Raw genomic sequence first — 18,616 nt, 5'->3', positions numbered from 1 at the left:
TAAAAGTTATTCAAACAAATTCTCCCTTTTACAACAGAGACAGCATGGAAAGCAAATTATATGTTATTTATTAATGTTAATAATTAAAAAATATATACAGTATATTACTGTGTGTGTATATATATATATATATATATATATATATAAAGTAACAAATTCCCGGCACTCCTGTGTAACTGGTAACATCAACGTCTGGTGCCTTTCCTGTATAGTAACACAGAACAACAAAGTGGATGGCACTCCCGGCTGTACAGCTGCAAAAAAACACGCTCACAGCAGCGTTTTACTTGTCAATGTTTCAGAGGTTCTGCTCTCTTATCAAGGTCTTTTATCAAGGTACAGCCGGGAGTGCCATCCACTTTATTGTTCTATATATAACTATTTCTCTCTCTCTCTCTCTATATATATATATATATATATTTATATATTACTATTTTAAATATATTTACTTTAACTTTCCAATGGCAACGGCCAAGGATTGCAAAATGGATTAATTTGGATTTTCATTCTGATTCTATTTACAGTCGCAGTACTTAATCCCTGCTAGCTTCACTTTAGATTATAAACCAAATGAGATTGCTGTGTTGCTGTGACATGTTTGCGTTTTTGGAAAGTGCAAACAGAAATAAGTAGCAGTGAGTGCATCTAGGTAAAACTGGTTGTTTTTAATTTACATATAAGTGAATAGTACAAAGAATCAATGCTCGTGGTTGGCTGACAGAATGCGTCTTTAATATATTCTGGCTGCCCTCCACTGGTTCTTACTAATAATGGCACAAAGTGGTCCTCTAACTGCTTCAAAACACATTGTTTGAGATAATTAATGAGCATTTCCCTTACAACCTATCAACTTTTGAAACTTGTTTCATCAGGAACATAGGAGTAACCTGTTTTTTTTTCTAATCTTTGGAACAGACATGCAGTTTTTCTTGTAAGAGGAGTGTTTTTTAAGTTAGTGTATAGAAAAGTTGTTTAGTGTTTCAACTGAAAACACAGTTTGCTGCCCAGAGGGCTAAATAATATGCACTTGGTATAAACAAAGACAGTATGCATTGAACAAAATCAATATTCAATATTCTAATGTCATGCATGTGCTTTCATATTTGCCTCTTAACTATTCTTAAATGTAAAGAATAACATTTTACCTATAACTCCTGGGAGGATAGGGATTTTATAATGCAAAGTTTACATGTGGGTGTGTGTGTATTGGCTAAAGCAACTGGGTGTTGTGGATCTAGTTTTGTAGTTGAGGTAGTTGTGAGGTTAGGTATGATTAGATTGTTTGCCTAAGATCATGTTATTACTGTAAATATAAATATATATTTTATTGTTTACTTTTTTATTGGAGAGGTTTAACATGACATGCCTTACTCAACAAACATTCTCTACAAAAAATGTGAAGCAAAACAAGCCATATACGAAAATGAATCTGTGAAAATAATACAAACATGATCTTAATGAGTGTGTGCACATTAAACTCTTGCTTTGTTTATAAACATTGTATATGCACAAATATAGTATAGTACACTGACAGTGCTCATGGTTATATACTGCATAGGCAGTTTCAATTGTTGTTTTATAGTAGATGATATAAAGGTTAATGTACTTCCAATCATAAATTATATTTGGTGTAAAGTAGCTCTGCTGTAATTGAAATGGATATTAGAAGTTACTGAATAGTTCCATGATCACACAGGCCTGTCACAGTCCTTTTATTATTTGTGCCTTTTGGTTTTCCAAAACCACTTCATTTGGTTCCTGGTCCTGTTATCTGTTCAATCAGCATTCAAATGGGGTTGGGTACAGGATGCCAGCGGTCAGAATCCCGACGCCTGCATCCCATCAGGGTCAGTATACCGGCTGTAAGTATGCCAACCCTACCCCTAAACCTAATCCTCCCTCCCCGCAGCCTAAACTTAACCCCCCCCTCACAGCCTAAACCTATCCTTCCCCCCTGCAGCCTAACCCTACCCCCCCTGCAGCCTAAACCCAACCCTTTCCCTAGTGCTTGACCCCTAACCCCAATACTTAATGCTGGCATCGGGATTCTGACTGGTGTCGGGACTATGGCCCATGCAGATGGCTGGAAAACAGTGGTGCGGATGGGGGGGGACAAAGTGATGCAGATGCGTGGAAAACAGTGGTGCAGATGCAGGTGAGACAGAGTGGCACGGTTTGGGAGAACAGAGCAACGTGGATGGGGGTACATAGTGGCATGGATGCGGGAAGACAGAGCAGCGCAGATGGGTAAACACAGAAGTCATGTACAGAAGCATCAGCGGGCGACAGAGGGACTCACTGGTGCTGGGCATGCACCTAAGAAAATCAGATCAATAAGACACAGATGCATGGACGTATCAATGAGATCCATCCTTGCATCTGTTAAAAAATTACTGTGTAATATAAAAAAAATGACGTGCCCCCACAGCACAACCAGCATCGGGCTTTGGAGCCCCAGTGCTGGTTGTGCTAAATACAGGGGACAAATGACATGGGGGTCCCCTGTATTAACAACCATACCAGGCTAATCAGAGCCAGTCATGGTTGCCAAAATACAAGGGACAAACGACGTAGGAGTCCCCTAAAAAAAATGGAATTCTCCCATAAAGAAGAGGGGGGGAGGCATGGTGTATAAGGGGCCACACCTCAAAAGCTATTGGAGGTGCCGAGCTGAAATTTGGCACATGCAGGGAGAACTGTCGCTCGGTGCTGCATGCCAAATTTTCTACTGTTCTCTAAGGGGGATTTTTGGGAGGGCATAACTCAGGGTAGGGGGCGAATTTAGACTTGGGGTTTGTTTTATTAGGTAACTATTGTTCCAGGGTACAGTAGGTGCTTTAGGGGTTTAAGTAATTGAGAAAGTTACAGTTTTTAACTATTACCTCACGAATTCGCCATTATAAAGATGGGAATCTTCAATTCAACTCAGTAGCCGGCGATGCGGCAGCAGTGCGGGCGGTGGTGGTGCAGGCGGCAGGACCTAGTGGAGATAGCAGCAGACAGATGCAGGCTCTGTGCTTCTGTGTTTGAATAAAAAAGAAAACCTGTGTAAAAAAAAAAATATGGCGTAATCGCCCCCCCCCTCCCCACCAAATTAAAAAACCAGTACTGGTTGTGTTAAATACAGGGGATAAACGATGTAGGGGTCCCCCGTATGAAGCACAACCAGCACCAGGCTATTCAGAACCAGTTCTGGTTGCCAAAATACGGGGGACAAATGACGTAGGGGTCCCCCTTATTCAGTGCAACCAACACTGGGCTCTGAGCCATCCTGGCTCTGGAAATACAGGGGGAAAAATGCGTAGGGTCTCCCTGTATTTACCAGAACCAGCACCTGACCTTTCTAGCGTGGGGGTGATGCCACAGCCAGGGGAGCCCTTTCACCGTGCCCCCCAGCCGAAGCATCACCCCTGACCGCTAATCAGCCCCGGCCGGGGTTCCCTGGGGAGCTGGGGTCCCCCCCAATAAAGGGGTCCCCTCTCCAGGGCACACCAGGCCCAGGCTGATAGCCCAAAGCTATTCCCGACACCCCTGGCTGGTGGGTGCTGGGTTGATTATGTAAAGTGTGGTGCAATGAAAACATTTTAAATATTGTCTTTTGCTGTGAAACTACAGTTTCCAGCAAGCCTCCTTCGTATGCTGGTACTTGGAGAACCACAAGTACCAGTTTCATACGCGCACGCAGGTGGGGTTTCCGAGTACCTAGAAATCCCCACTGGCCGCCGCTCCATCGCTGGCCGGCTGAATTTTTTTTTTTCTAAAGCGAGGGAGCAGACGGGCCCGGGGTTCAGCTTAAAACTGGCTGGGGCTAGGCTGCTGGATGATCCTAGGGGGAGCGGTAGCGCGCAGCTCCTCCCAGGTAGTTCCGATGGGGCAATGTGAGAGGCAGCTGAGAAGCTGAGCTGCCGCCGGGTGCTTACTATTCCCGGCACTCTCTCCTGGAGCCGCAGGTGAAGTGGCGGGTGGTGGTTGCCGGCGCGGGGGGGGGGGGGATTTCTATACTAAATGATGCAGTAGTTGTTTGCCTGCTTTCATCTGTGTAAGTGGAAGGATTGTGTGTTGTGTGTCAGTGTGTGTGTGTGTAGTCTGTGTCAGTGTGTGTGTGTTGTCTTTGTGAGTGTCTGTCAGTGTGTGTCTGTATGTGTGTGTGTGTGTGTGTGTGTGTGTGTGTAGTCTGTATCAGTGTGTGTGTGTGTAGTCTTTGTGAGTGCCCTACCAGTGTGTCTTTATCAGTATGTGCGTGTAGTCTGTATCAGTATGTGCATGTAGTCTTTGTGTGTCTGTCAGTGTGTGTGTGTAGTCTTTGTGAGTGCCCTATCAGTGTGTCTGTGTCGTTGTGTGTAGTGTTTGTGAGTGTGTCTGTCAGTGTGTGTAATGCTGAACAGTCCATCAAATATATATATATATATATATATATATATTTGAAACAACGAGTGCTGCTTCTTGTTTTCATCTGGGTTTATATCAAATCAGCACCGTTGGAGGGGGGTTTCCAATTTCCAATTAAAAAAATCCATATACAGTATATAAATGTATGTATGTATGTATGTCTGTGGAATTTTTTAATTGGCACTGTATTCGGAAATTGGAAACCCCCTTTCAAAATCCTGCGTTTGCCACTGAGTTTGGGGGGCATTACGGGCCCGCTGGTACCTGTAGTTCCACAGCAAAAGCAATATTAAAAAAACACAGGACACTCACCAGTAGAAAGTAAAATTTTAATAAAACATACATGCCCACACACTGTCTCACATACTCACCTATGTATCCCTGTAGCCCATCGGTCCTCTTCTCTATGTAATAATCCAATAGTGTACCTGTAATAAAAAAATCATACTCACCTCCTGTTATGCACAGAGAGAGACAAGCCTTCCGCCTCTCAACAAATGAGGAGTTCTCACCATTGACTTCAATGGTAAGAACCGTGTGTGCCCATTAGGTAACTTTCTCAATTACTTAAACCCCAAAAGCACCTACCCTGGAACAATAGCTACCTAATAAAACAAACCCCAAGTCTTAATTTGCCACCTACCCTGAGCTATGCCTTCCCAAAAATCCCCCTTAGAGAACAGCAGAAAAGTGGTCCTAACTGAGAGTGTCAGGAAAAACTGACAGTTGGAACTTTTTTCTATGTTTTTACCGTGAAATTTGGCATACTGCACCGAGCGACAGGTCTACCCGCCCATGCCAATTTCAGCTCGGTACCTCCAGTAGCTTTTGAGGTGTAGCACCTTAAACACCATGCCCCCCCCCAGAGTTCTCTATGGGAGAATTGTGTTTTTTAAGATTATTTAGCCTTAATATATAACATAGGCAAACGCAGGGGGGGTTTCCATCTGCCTAGATACCCCCCTCCCCAGCACACACCAAGACCACAATAGAAAGAGTAATATAATAGAATGTTACTAGTGCTGCATGTTCTTCTCAGTATCATCAGTATCACAAATGAAATGATTAGCACCAACTGTGGATCTTTTAAAATGTGTCAGCCAGTAATAAATACACCTGTGCACCAACTGGGAGAAGTGGAAAACATGCACTGTTAGGAATGCACTGCTATAGACCATCAACAGGGTTAATAATTAATACTGTATAATACACTATCCAGTACATAAGGAGACCAATATGTACATATATGTCCAGGGCAGTGCTAAGTTCTTCTGCTGCTCCCTCAGACTCCCGGACTTGCTCCAATGATCTGGAATGATGCCCACATCTGAAAAAAAACATTCTGCTCAGATAGGATGGCGCTACTACCGCATCTAATGACTTACTGTGATCGCTGGTCCTGTATATACTGGAATTATGCAACACAATATACTTTGTATATAACATATTAAAGCTGGATAAGGGCTAATTATACCCACTTTCAAGCATTTGGAAACCCCCCTCTAGAAATCCTGCGTTTGCCACTGTATAATATATATATAGATATATGTACGTACATAGGGCCTGATTCACTAAGAATTGCTGCTGGTAAAGCGTACGCAGGCAGCCGATTGTTGCGTACTGCGCATGCGTATGTATCACAGTGCACAAAGGCAACACTGCGATCACGGAGACCACGCAGAGCTATCGCAGAGTGATTGACATGCAGTTAGCGATTAGGGGTGGTGAAGGGGGGGTGGTCGGAGAAACGCTTGCGTGCCTGAACGCTTGAAAGACGTTGCATGGGCGTGCATAAATTAGCCATAGTGACTGCATATGCAGCTTGAGTGCTCACTGCGTGCAACGAGGTTACCAACTTCTAAGTAAGGTCAGAGCTGCTGTAATTCTGTGTGAGGGACCGATGTTTATGGAGGTTTGCAAGGTATTACGGATGTGATATAGTGGTAGTGGGAGGCAGTGGGCGTCTCTATGCTGGCAGTGAGATGACATTGTGATAGCAATCATTAGCATATTTCCGCAGCAGACATGCATGTGATTACGGAGCTACAATCACAATAGCGATCCTTAATGAATCAGGCCCATAGATACATACAGTGCCAAAATGAGCACTTAAAAGAAATAAATTAATCACATCTGATGTGACTACGCCAGGAAAGTGGTTAAAGAATACAAACATACATAGTCCTGCTATCCAACATTTCAAATCTTGAATCCGTCATTAGGGATATACACTATGTAGACAAAAGTGATTGGACACCCCTGCGCAAGCGACAAGCATACCATTTCACTCGAGTTCCAAATGGCCATTAATGTGGCGGCTTCGACAAGAACACTTCGTAGGGAGGCCCACGCAGTTGCAGATCTATGGAAACAATGAATGTTTTTATAAGGACGACAATGCCACTTGTCATGTTTCCAGGGCGATGCTGGACTGGTACACAGAAAATTTGATAACCCGGATGGACTTGCTAGCTCAGAGTCCAGATGTTAATCCCATTGAGAATCTCTGAGATGAATTGGAGCAACGGGGTGCATTCTAGACCAACTCAACGTTCTTCAGTGTCACAGTTGGTCACGTTACTTAAGGTGGAATGGAAAATCATACTGCCTGCTGTTGTCCAGAAACTTCTGGATAGTTTACCAAGAAGGGTGTCTGCAGTAATCACTGCACGTGATGGACCTACAAAGTACTGTGATAGGATCACTGGTAAAGTGGTCTGTGGCAGGTACATTTGTCCCAGATTCCTGTCATTATGTGTTTTAAATCCCCAGGAGAAAGTCTGTAGTGTAGCAGGCTTGAGTCTCGGCTTTTTGAAAAGCCGGTTTGGGACCTGGGGGTTGTGGGTGAGAGGAGAGGGAGGGCTCCACCCACGGCCACTCCAGGTTTTGGTTCTCACAGCCTGGTAACAGGCTTGTTAGGGTTTCCACCTGAGAGTGGCCAATATAAGCCTAGTGTGTTTAGGGCTGAGTGTCTCACCTGGGAGAGCAGACAGGGAGTTTGCTCAGAGACACTGGAAAAACCTATCTGTGAGTGTTGTGCTGTGCCTTTGTTGCTGGCGAGGGCATTAGGCCCTGCCAGGTACTTGTAGTGAGGGAAGTCACTTGTGAAGTTAGTGCCCCGACAGGGCTAAGATTTCTGTTTTGTTTTCTCTATGTTATTTCTGACATTGTACAATAAAGACTGGCGCCGACCAGCTTGTACTCGAATCCAGTCTGGTGTACTGTTTCCCAGCTGCTGTGTGTGTAAGGATGGAGTCCTCTACCCAGGAGAGGGACCCCCTAACCTGACGGTGTCACAATATGGTGGAGAATGCGGGCACCCACACACACTGAAGTTGCAGCGAGAGGAAAACTTTCCGTTTAAAAATTAAAGGGACAGACACCCAATTTGTGAGTGTGGAAATAACGCTGTGTCCTTGGAGTCCCATAGAGGAGGCGTCAGCCAATGCTCAGAGAGGCAAGGTTCAGCTTCCAACCTACACCCCAGGACAAAATGGAGGACATTATTAAGGCCTTGCTCCAAGCTACAGCAGCTCAGCAGGAAGCTACAGGAGCTCAGCAGGAGACGAACAAACTTCAGCAGGAATCTACCAGGGCTCAGCAGGAATCTACCAGGGCTCAGCAGGAATCCACCAGGGTGCAACTGTTGGCCTTGGAGACAGCCCAGAGGCAACAACAGGTCGCCATCGCGGAAAACAGCCAGGCCATAAAAGAGGTGGTACAGCACCTGGTCGCCTGGCCCAGAGATGTTAATACTGGTCCTCCCACCACCACTCACTCCGTACGAGCCAGTCACTTCCTCCAAAAGATGACTTCAGGCGATGATGTGGAGGCCTATCTCGCCGCATTTGAAAGAACGGCCAAAAGGGAGAGTTGGCCCAAGGAGCAGTGGGCAAGTCTGGTGGCACCTTTTTTGTCTGGGGAGCCACAAAAGGCCTATTTCGACTTATGCCTGGCTGATGCCAAGGACTATAAAAAACTAAAACAGGAGATCCTAACTCGCTTGGGAGTCACCACCTTTGTTCGTGCCCAACGGGTCCACCGCTGGGAGTTCCATAGGAACAAGCCTCCACGTTCACAGATGCATGACCTCGTCCATCTGTCCTCAAAATGGCTACAGCCCGAGACGCTGACGGGACCACAGATCGTGGAAAGGGTCGTGATGGACCGGTACCTGCGATCATTACCTGTGACTCTGCGCAAGTGGGTGAGCCATGCAGACCCTATGTCCGCGGACCAGTTGGTCGAGCTGGTGGAGAGGTAAGTGGCGGCTGAGGAGCTGATGAGTATGTCCCACCGAGCCCCGATGGCGCACCGGCAAACTCCCACAGACACTGGTAAGACTGTTCCAGGGGAGAAGGGTGCTGGGCGGTGGAATGTACCTAAGACTGAAGGTGTAGAACCTGGAGACAGGCCTGCCAGGCCAGGAAGGTTCTTGCCCCGTAAACGACTAGACATTAATATGATTCAGTGTTTCCGGTGTGGTGACTTCGGCCATATTTCCGCTAATTGTTCACTTACAACTGAACCTATGCAATGTGATACTGCTCATGTCTACCGCAGGGCTGCTTTCTTTGCACAGACAGCCTGTACGGCTGACCGGCAGGCTGAGATTGATAAGCACATGTGTGTACTCACTGTAGATGGCAACCGAGTAGAGGCACTGTTAGACTCTGGTAGCTTGGTGACACTTATAAAAGCTGAGCTGGTGAACCCCTTGAGGCGTATGGGGAAAACTGTTGGTGTGACCTACATACATGGGGATACTCGATATTATGAAACTGCCGATGTGAACATCGAGACACCATGTGGTTCTGCTATAGTTTCTGTGGGTTTGGTGCCTGGTCTGATGTACGATGCAATATTGGGGAAAGACTTTGCTCACTTCTGGAAGTTGTGGGAAAGCCGTTTTGTTCCAGAAGTGAACAACCCCGATCCATTTGAGAAGGTTGTCGATGTAGTGGAGGAGGGAGTTTCTTCTGAGTCAGAGTTATTCCCTTTTTCTACTATGATTGGCGAACTAGAGAATGCGGAGCGTGACGGTGGCCCGCCAACTGATGTGCCTCCCATTGAGGTGGGAAGTGTTGTTGGGCCAGTGGATCGTCTGCCTGATTTAGAGGTCAGAAGAGAGGTCTTTGCCGTGGAGCAGTTGAATGACCCTACTTTGGTAAAAACCAGGGAGAATGTAAAAGTAGTTGATGGTAAACCCATAGACCCTGATAGTCCTTTGTCCTATCCCCACATGACAATGTGTCGGGGTTTGTTATATCAGGTGAATAAGAAGGGGGAAGGTATTGTGGAACAACTAATAGTTCCCAAAGCCTACAGAAGAACAGTGTTGGATCTGGCCCATGGTCATATAACGGCAGGCCATCTAGGGGTAGAGAAAGCCACTGAGCGAATAATGCAGAGGTTTTTCTGGCCTGGGCTTCATAAAGAGGTATCTGACTTTTGCGCATCCTGCCCTGAGTGTCAGTGTCATGCTCCCAGACCACGTTTTAAGGGTCCACTAGTTCCATTGCCTATTATAGAGGTGCCGATAGTGAGAGAGCACTTGGAACAGGCTCAACAGGCACAGCAGAGGGTATACAACCGCAATGCTCGGTTATGCAGCTTTGCTCCTGGGGACAGAGTGTTAGTATTGGTTCCCACGGGGAAAAATAAACTTTTGGCTAAATGGCAAGGGCCCTTTGAAATCTTAGAAAGAGTGGGACAGGTCAATTACAAAGTTTACCAGCCGGGGAAAAGAAAGCCGGAACAAATATGCCATATAAATCTGTTAAAGCCCTGGAAAGATAGAACGGTACTGTCGGCCGTCCGAGCCCCTCCAGTAAGTCCAGGGCCCTTAGTTCCCGAAGTGACAGTGGCAAAAACCCTGTCGGCAATTCAACAACAAGAGGTCAAGGAGTTTCTGATCAGAAATAGGGTGCTGTTCTCTGACGTACCTGGGAAAACCTCGGTCGTTAAACATGACATCATCACTGACCCAGGGGTTAAAGTTAATCTAAAGCCCTATAGGTTACCAGTAGCACAAAGAGAATCGGTGTCGAAAGAAATTAAAAATATGCTAGAGTTAGGGGTTATTGAAGAGTCACATAGTGAATGGTAAAGTCCCATTGTGTTGATTCCAAAGCCCGACGGGAGTGTGCGTTTCTGCAATGACTTCCGAAAGTTGAACAGTGTTTCAAAATTCGATGCCTACCCGATGCCACAGTAGAGAAGGAGGCGTTGGCCATAAAGTGGGCGTTAGAGGCTCTCAGGTACTACTTGGTTGGAAGAAAGTTCAAATTGATCACTGATCATGCCCTTTGAAGTGGATGTCCGAAAATAAGGACAGTAATGCGAGAATTACGAGATGGTTCTTGGCGTTACAAACTTTTAAATTTTCAGTGGAACATAGGCCAGGAAGCCAGCTGGCCAATGCAGACGCGTTGTCACGCGTTCATTGTTTGGGGGCTTCAGTTGTTCCGCCCCACAGGTCGAAACAAAGGGGGGGGATATGTGATAGGATCACTGGTAAAGTGGTCTGTGGCAGGTACATTTGTCCCAGATTCCTGTCATTATGTGTTTTAAATCCCCAGGAGAAAGTCTGCAGTGTAGCTGGCTTGAGTCTCTGCTTTTTGAAAAGCCGGTTTGGACCTGGGGGTTGTGGGTGAGAGGAGAGGGAGGGCTCCACCCACGGCCACTCCAGGTTTTGGTTCTCACAGCCTGGTAACAGGCTTGTTAGGGTTTCCACCTGAGAGTGGCCAATATAAGCCTAGTGTGTTTAGGGCTGAGTGTCTCACCTGGGAGAGCAGACAGGGAGTTTGCTCAGAGACACTGGAAAAACCTATCTGTGAGTGTTGTGCTGTGCCTTTGTTGCTGGCGAGGGCATTAGGCCCTGCCAGGTACTTGTAGTGAGGGAAGTCACTTGTGAAGTTAGTGCCCCGACAGGGCTAAGATTTCTGTTTTGTTTTCTCTATGTTATTTCTGACATTGTACAATAAAGACTGGCGCCGACCAGCTTGTACTCGAATCCAGTCTGGCGTACTGTTTCCCAGCTGCTGTGTGTGTAAGGAAGGAGTCCTCTACCCAGGAGAGGGACCCCCTAACCTGACTGTGTCACAGTACTGACATCAATAATATCTCATTTATCTATTTGCTGTCAGTGTTCAATCACTTTTGTCTACATAGTGTACTAACAAATTCAAAAGAGCGGCTTACTCTATAACAAACACCCAGGTGATACATCTTGCAGAACCACCCTGGAGCCGGTATCATTTCGTGTCTGACATGAATGCGCCTCATGATGTCCGCTGTGCATTGACATGATGAAATTTTTGTGTAAATGAAGCCCGTCACCAAAAGAACAGTAATATATAAACATATTTTTCCCTTAAAATGCATCTTATTCAGTTTATGCGGATTAAAATGATATGCGGTATGCCTATATTCTGTGTGTGACTGCAGCTGTATCTGCATGCGAAATGCTACTTTACAGTGTCACAGCCGCTGACACTGTAACATAGCATTTTGCATGCGGATATAACCACATTCGCACACAGACTATAGGCATGCTGTATATAATTTTAATCAGATGACAACGCAAATGCCATCACAGGAGCAATCTCTCAAGGATCGCAATTACGAAAATATGCTAATTACTCACTCACCGTTCAGTGCTTAGAGACACGCCACTCACGCCCCAAACTGGAAACATCAAATGCCTTCTGAGTAAGTCTAAGCTGTCGCAGAAATAACTGGTCTCCTGACACGCAGAGTGCTCTCCTGCTGCAAGCAAGAACGCAGTGGCGAGTACGCGCAGTGGCAAGCAATCGCTCAATCTGCATGAATATCAGTATTGCATCCATCTTTGAATCAGGCCCTCAAATCACTGTTGATTTAGCTCCAAATCTACCCGTTAAGGCAAGACGATCCAGTCAGAAGAAGCAGCCTACGCAAAATGAGTTAATGACTGAAATGGCTGCCTACTTACAAGATGGCTAGCCAATCAGGAGCGGTCTCTCATCTTAGATATTCCTGATCAAATGGCCATCTATTTTATAGACGGACATAACGGACATTAACTCAGTTCACGAGGTGCTTTGTCTGTTTCAGTGAGTTTCTTTCTCCTGCAGTTTGTAAACCCGCAGGTTCATATATCTGTCACTTAGCATTTTTTACATGTCTCCGGTGTCAAAGTGCTGCTGTTGTAATGTTCTGTTGTTTTCACCTTTAATAAATCCAGCGATTTGTAAACTGCCCAAAAACACACGAAATAACAATTTAACAATGATTTAATCAAACTGTTACTTGATAAATTTACTCCCAGGTCTCATTGCCATTAATGATAATATAATGCTTTGTTTAGCTAATGGCTCTTTACTTGTAATCTCAGATTATGCCAATCCCATAATGCATATGCAATTATCAATTGATCTCAAGTATATGTGTATCGCTCAGTCTCGGAACACTTGGAAACGGGTTGGGTACAGGATCCCGGCGGTCGGCATACCGACAGCGGCATCCCAACAGAACTAGGTAAGTATCCTAACCCACCTTTCCCGCAGCCTAACCCTAACCCTCCCCTCTAGCAGCCTAACTCGAATGCCCCTCCCCCCCCACAGCCTAACTCTAATCCTCCCCCTAGTGCCTAACCCATAGCCCTAATAGTTACCGTCAGGATGTCAGTGGTCAGGATTCTGAAGCCTGGATTCTGACTGCTGTCGGGATTCCGGCGCTGGTATTCTGATCTCAAGGATGCCGCCTACATTCCTTTCAAACTTCTGTTTTTAACTGTACTGCCTCTTTTGCAATGTAAATTTATTGAAGTACTTTGGCAGTATGAGTATAATCTCAGGAACATGAATTGAATGCTTTGTTTTTCATGTACTGTACTGTGCAATTGCTTATCATTCCCTTCTCATGCTGAGCTTTTCAGTATTGAAGTTTAAGTGACAGATAAAAGATTCAGATAAAACTACAGCGTATTCAGCTATTCCTTGACAGTACCTGTTGTTGGCTCAAACATTCTGTTTACCTGTTTTCAAATCAGTCATTATGCTGAGACACTCAATTCAGAAATCCTGAACAGTACAGAACATATTTTACGCATGTAGGAAAGGGTATTTGTCTTTCTTACCATGATTGGTTCTGCATTCCACAGGCACCTGTGCAAATACATCTCTGCATGGTGCTATGATTAATGGTTTATCATCACAAAGCTTGTCCACCTATTTGCAATGGTCCAATACAAAATCTCATATGTACTTCATAATTTATCATTGTGTAAGGCCTTTCAGGGTGCCTCTGTGTGTCAGATATTGATAGACATGTAAGAGAATAGACAGAGTCATACACAGCCCAGATCAAGAATGGTTTTTCACGTAGTTCAAATTTGGGACATGCAGGACCCTTACTGAAATCAAACATAAATATTTTTAAACTTTAAACAGTAACACATGTTTATTTTAAAAGGACAGAATCTAGAATCTTTTCTTGAAAACAAATAATCTACAGCACAGAGGAACATGTTCTAAATAAACATACAAGATAGCTAGCACACCTATGCAAATTTCTGGGGACATAAAATATTTTGCATGCAAAGCTTTTAACCTAGAAACACTGCCTTCCCCAAAAATACCCACGATAACATGCTTTCGGCAGCAAGTAAAACGTTGCCTAGTATATATACTAATTGCAAAGATAGAGGGATAGGGAGATTTTCATCCTGCACCACCCTGTATATAGTACTGTAATAAAATGATCTGTACATACCGACTTTGTGTACAGTTGGGTTTACACAAACAAATTATACCTGTATGATGTCATTTCTCTTTAAAAATTTAATCTTCCTTAAATATTTTAAACTATGAAAATATATTTGGTCTATTGAAAATGTTACCATTGTAGAATTAATTTGCTTTTAGGAGGAGATTGCTCAGTTCATGAAACTGCGGACTATGATCACTGATGCTTGTGCAGCACAGAATAGAATCTTGCAACCTGGCCTGAAGAGCACAAGTGGTCCTTTACCAGGTGAGTTTTCAAAACAATGATTGTATAAACTTTGTTTCCTGAAAGCTAAAGATGTGTGTGCAAAATAAATATTGTTAAGTACTCTGCCTGTGGCTAATGTTGGTAGGGTAGTCCGCAATTGACACCACTTGACTATCAAACGTTTTACATTAAATATTGTCAGTTGTAGCAAGGAAAGTTGTTAAATTGTTGCTGTGTACGCATTCTAAAATACTTCTGTTGCATCCCATAATGACAGCTATTGTTTCAGACATTGTAGTTATAGCAATGTGTGTGCTGTTTCAACATTCTATATGATGTTTCTATAAATGGACATGTTTATAACCCATATATCTATGCAGCATAATTTATTTTGTCATCTGAAAAGGACACCAGTAAATGAAAATGAGAAATTACATGCTTTCAATTGAACAGTAATCATCTGAGTAATAAGCAAAGGTAAGGTACCTTTGTTACCTTAGTGCAGGGGTGGGGAACATTTTTTCTGCCAAGGGCCATTTTGATATATATAACATTATTTGCGGGCCCGGTGAAGGCCACACCCCCTTTGCGTGATGTCACATGGTAGCGTGACCACAATCCCCGGTGATTACAGCAATGCTCGAAACATCCTGATGATGCTCCGGGGAGCTGTAAGGGCAGTGGTGTGACCATCTGAAGCGTCCTAAAGACGCTCCAGGCAGCACTGCTACATAGATTCAAGTTGCAGTGTGCCATTCTAGGCACCCTGCTAGCCAGGTGAGGCTAGCATAACAAAGCTCAGGGGGCCAGACCAAATGATTCCGAGGGCCTGATACAGCCACCGGAGAGGAGGTTCCCCATCCCTGCCTTAGTGTAAGCTAGTAATGACTGATTTCCATTTCAAAATGTTGTTTAAGTAAATTAGCATCAATTAACTAATAAGCCCACTTTATGAAAAGTAGTCCAGTTATCTGGTAAGGGTATATTGAAATAATGGGTGTTCAAAGTTTATGAGAAAATGGGTACTCCAGATTTACGTGCATATGCATGCATGCATGTGTGTGTCACATCTGTAGTGCTTGTAGATGTCCCCTCTCCTCTGCGAAGAGTATTTATAAAACAGTCTGATTATGTAGTGGAAGTACTCTCACTAGAAAAAATTCCACTGAAGTTTACACCTAAATATTTGACCAATGGCCTGTGGCCTTTCAGTCTGATATATAAAAAATGTCATGATCGACCTTGTTGCTGTGAGAAGTTTAGGTTACTCGTTGCTGACGAGTTTAAGCACAGATTCATTTATAAAATATACTGTTCTGATCATAACATACTTGCAGCCTGCATGTATAATGCTATCCGACCTGCTTAGGACACCATAATGTACTGTATACAGAAAAACAAGTTAATACTTATAGTCTCTCTCATTTGTGCCAATTGAGTGTGACGTGGGTGTGTTCCTAACACGTTGCGTCCTTTGTTAGGACTTCCTCAAGTGCAAATATAGTAACTTCGTCTGTTTTCCTATAATGTTTTATGGGATGTGGTTAATATCCCGACGATCGGGATGACGGCTGCCGGAATCCCGATCACCATGAATAGACCGGCGACAAAATCCTGACAGCGCACTACGAATGCCGACGCCAGAACCCCGGCAACTGGCATCCCGATCATAAGGACACCAAGGAGAGGTAAGTAGCACCCGTGGGGGGTAGTTAGCTTTAGGCACCCCCGGGGGGACTTAGGGTTAGGCACCACCCCAGAAGGATTAGATTTCGGGTGCGGGGAGGGGGTTTAGGCTTAGGCACCCCCCAGGGGACTTAGGGTTAGGCACCCCCCCCGGGAGTGTTAGGGTTAGGCACCACCATGGGAGGGTGAGGGGGTGGACAGGGGTAGGGTTAGACTTCTTACCTTCTTCTGTCGGTATCTTTCCTCATCGGGATTCCACTGTCTGTATTTCACCCGGCGTCTATTCAGACACCGCGGGATATCATACCCAACCCTGTTTTATAACTCACCTCTCAAACATAATAGAACCCTGACATTTTATCCCTGGTACTTGTTTTCATGTGGAGTCAAAAAAGTATATCATTAATATCGGGAATTAGTTACTCAGCTAAAAAACTGTATGATGTTTATCAGCATTGTTTTAACTAAAAAAATGTTTAAACATCAAAATTACTATAAGGAAAAAACCCCCAATCTAATTGTGCGCTGAGGTGTAGAAAGAAAACCAATGGTTTGTTTTTAAAAATTTTGAAAAACAGGTTTTACTTTTTATTTAAAAAGTTATAAAACAAATGTTTCAAACTTCTTAAATTGCAAAGTTAAAAAAAATAAAAATGGGCTTACAACATCCTAATTCTGGATGATATATACATTAATGAGGTAGATATTAATGGGGTTGGTTAACAATAAGTGAAAATCAAATAATAGTGCACACTTTTGATTACATTTGCATTACGAACCGTTAAAATGATAGTGTGAGTCAGTATCATAGCTCATTCTGTATCAAATAACCCTATTCAAAATTAAATGGTATAATTTAATTAAATGGCTGAAGCTGGATGTACACTAGGAAGGGAATAGGTATGTAACGCTGGAGGCTGGATAGCTGCCGGATCATATACCGACACCAGAAGTCTCAAGGAGGGAAATCCCGATGGCGGGTTGTAAGTACCCTAACCATCCCCCTACCCTAACCCTCCCTTAGTGGTGCCTAACCCTGACCTCCCCCCACCTAGTGCCTAACCCTATCCTCTCCCCGTTAGTGCCTAATTCTAACCACCCCTCCCCGCACCATTAACCTAACCCACCCGAGGGGGTGCCTAACACCCTCTTTCCCTACCCTGTCCCTAATCCATTGGGCATTGTAAGCCTGTAGTAAAAGTGGTTACAGATTTGGTTACAGATTTTGTATCTAAATTAAATGAAAGTTTTGTGCTGACAGTTAAGAATAAAGAGTAAATAGGATTACCACCTCAGTTTATCACCCACAAACAGATGGCCTAGTAGAACACTTTAACCAGACCCTTAAACAGATGGTAAAGAAGGTGGTGTCACAAGAAAAGCGAGATTGAGATTTGCTCCTGCCTTTTTTGATGTTTGCAGTTTGAGAGGTGACCCAATCCTCCACAGTGTTCAGTCCCTTTGAAATCCTCTATGGAAGGCAACCTAGAGGGATTTTAGATGTGTTAAAGGAAGGGTGGGGGCAACAGTCATGCCAAGATCCTAATATCGTTCAGTTTGTGTCCCAATTGTATGGCCGATTAAGGCAGATTGCGCTACTACTGAACGAACATATGGACATGTTAAGCCACGGGTGGGACTCTTGAGGGTATTAGTCCCACAACAGCCTGGTGAGGGCTGGTATGTCTTGGCTAGATACGGCTGTGAAGCAGCTTTGAGAGCTGATATGCCTTGGCTTGATGGGCCTGTGGCCCGTAAGACACGATGCGGCCTTTGGGCTGTGCAGCAGCCTTGAGGGTGTGCAGCAGCCTTGAGGGCTGGTATGCCATGGCTTGTTGTGGCCTGTTGGCCGTAGTACAAGATACGGCCTTTGGACCATGCAGCAGCCTTGAGGGCTGGTATGCCTTGGCTTGCTGTAGCCTGTGGGCCGTAGGACAAGATGCGGCCTTTGGGCCGTGCATCAGCCTTGAGGGCTGGTATGTCTTGGCTAGCTGTGGCCTGTGAGCCGTAGGACAAGATGTGGCCTTTGGGCTGTGCAGCAGCCTTGAGGGCTGGTATGCGTTGGCGAGCTGTGGGCCGTAGGTCAAGATGCAGCCTTTGAGCCGTGCAGCAGCCTTGAGGGCTGGTATGCCTTGGCTTGCTGTAGCCTGTGGGCCGTAGGACAAGATGCGGCCTTTGGGCTGTGCAGCAACCTTGAGGGCTGGTATGACTTGGCTAGATGCGGAAGATAAAGGACTAGTGCCACAGGAGAGACACAGGCGTTGGTACACAATATTGCTTACTTTGGACGCTGGAGTGCGGCCTGTGCCACCGAGTTGACACAAGCAGCTGACGCTGGAGTGCGGCCTGTGCCGCCGGGTTGACACAAGCAGCTGACGCTGGAGTGCGGCCTGTGCCGCCGAGTTGACACAAGCAGCTGGTGCTGGAGTGTGGCCTGTGCCGCCGGGTTGACACAAGCAGTTGACGCTGGTGTGCGGCCTGTGCCACAGGGTTGACACAAGCAGTGTACGCTAGAGTGCGTCCTGTGCCGCCAGGTTGACACAAGCAGCGTACGCTAGAGTGT

General features: G+C 45.0%; 1 protein-coding gene across 4 annotated transcripts in view; it reads left to right on the top strand.

The window, feature by feature from the left end:
• Positions 1-18,616, top strand: part of FAM120B (family with sequence similarity 120 member B) — a 273,166-nt gene that overhangs the window by 204,263 nt on the left and 50,287 nt on the right. For all 4 annotated transcript variants that reach the window (XM_088457412.1, XM_088457410.1, XM_088457411.1 and 1 more), the window contains exon 8: positions 14,298-14,406. In XM_088457412.1, the coding sequence (XP_088313538.1) occupies positions 14,298-14,406 (109 nt within the window). The remainder of the gene's footprint in view (positions 1-14,297; positions 14,407-18,616) is intronic.

The sequence above is a fragment of the Taudactylus pleione genome, unplaced genomic scaffold (genome assembly GCF_031769625.1).
Source record: "Taudactylus pleione unplaced genomic scaffold, aTauple2 ptg000760l, whole genome shotgun sequence".
Lineage (NCBI taxonomy): Eukaryota > Metazoa > Chordata > Amphibia > Anura > Myobatrachidae > Taudactylus > Taudactylus pleione.
This window is presented reverse-complemented; position numbering and strand designations above follow the sequence as displayed.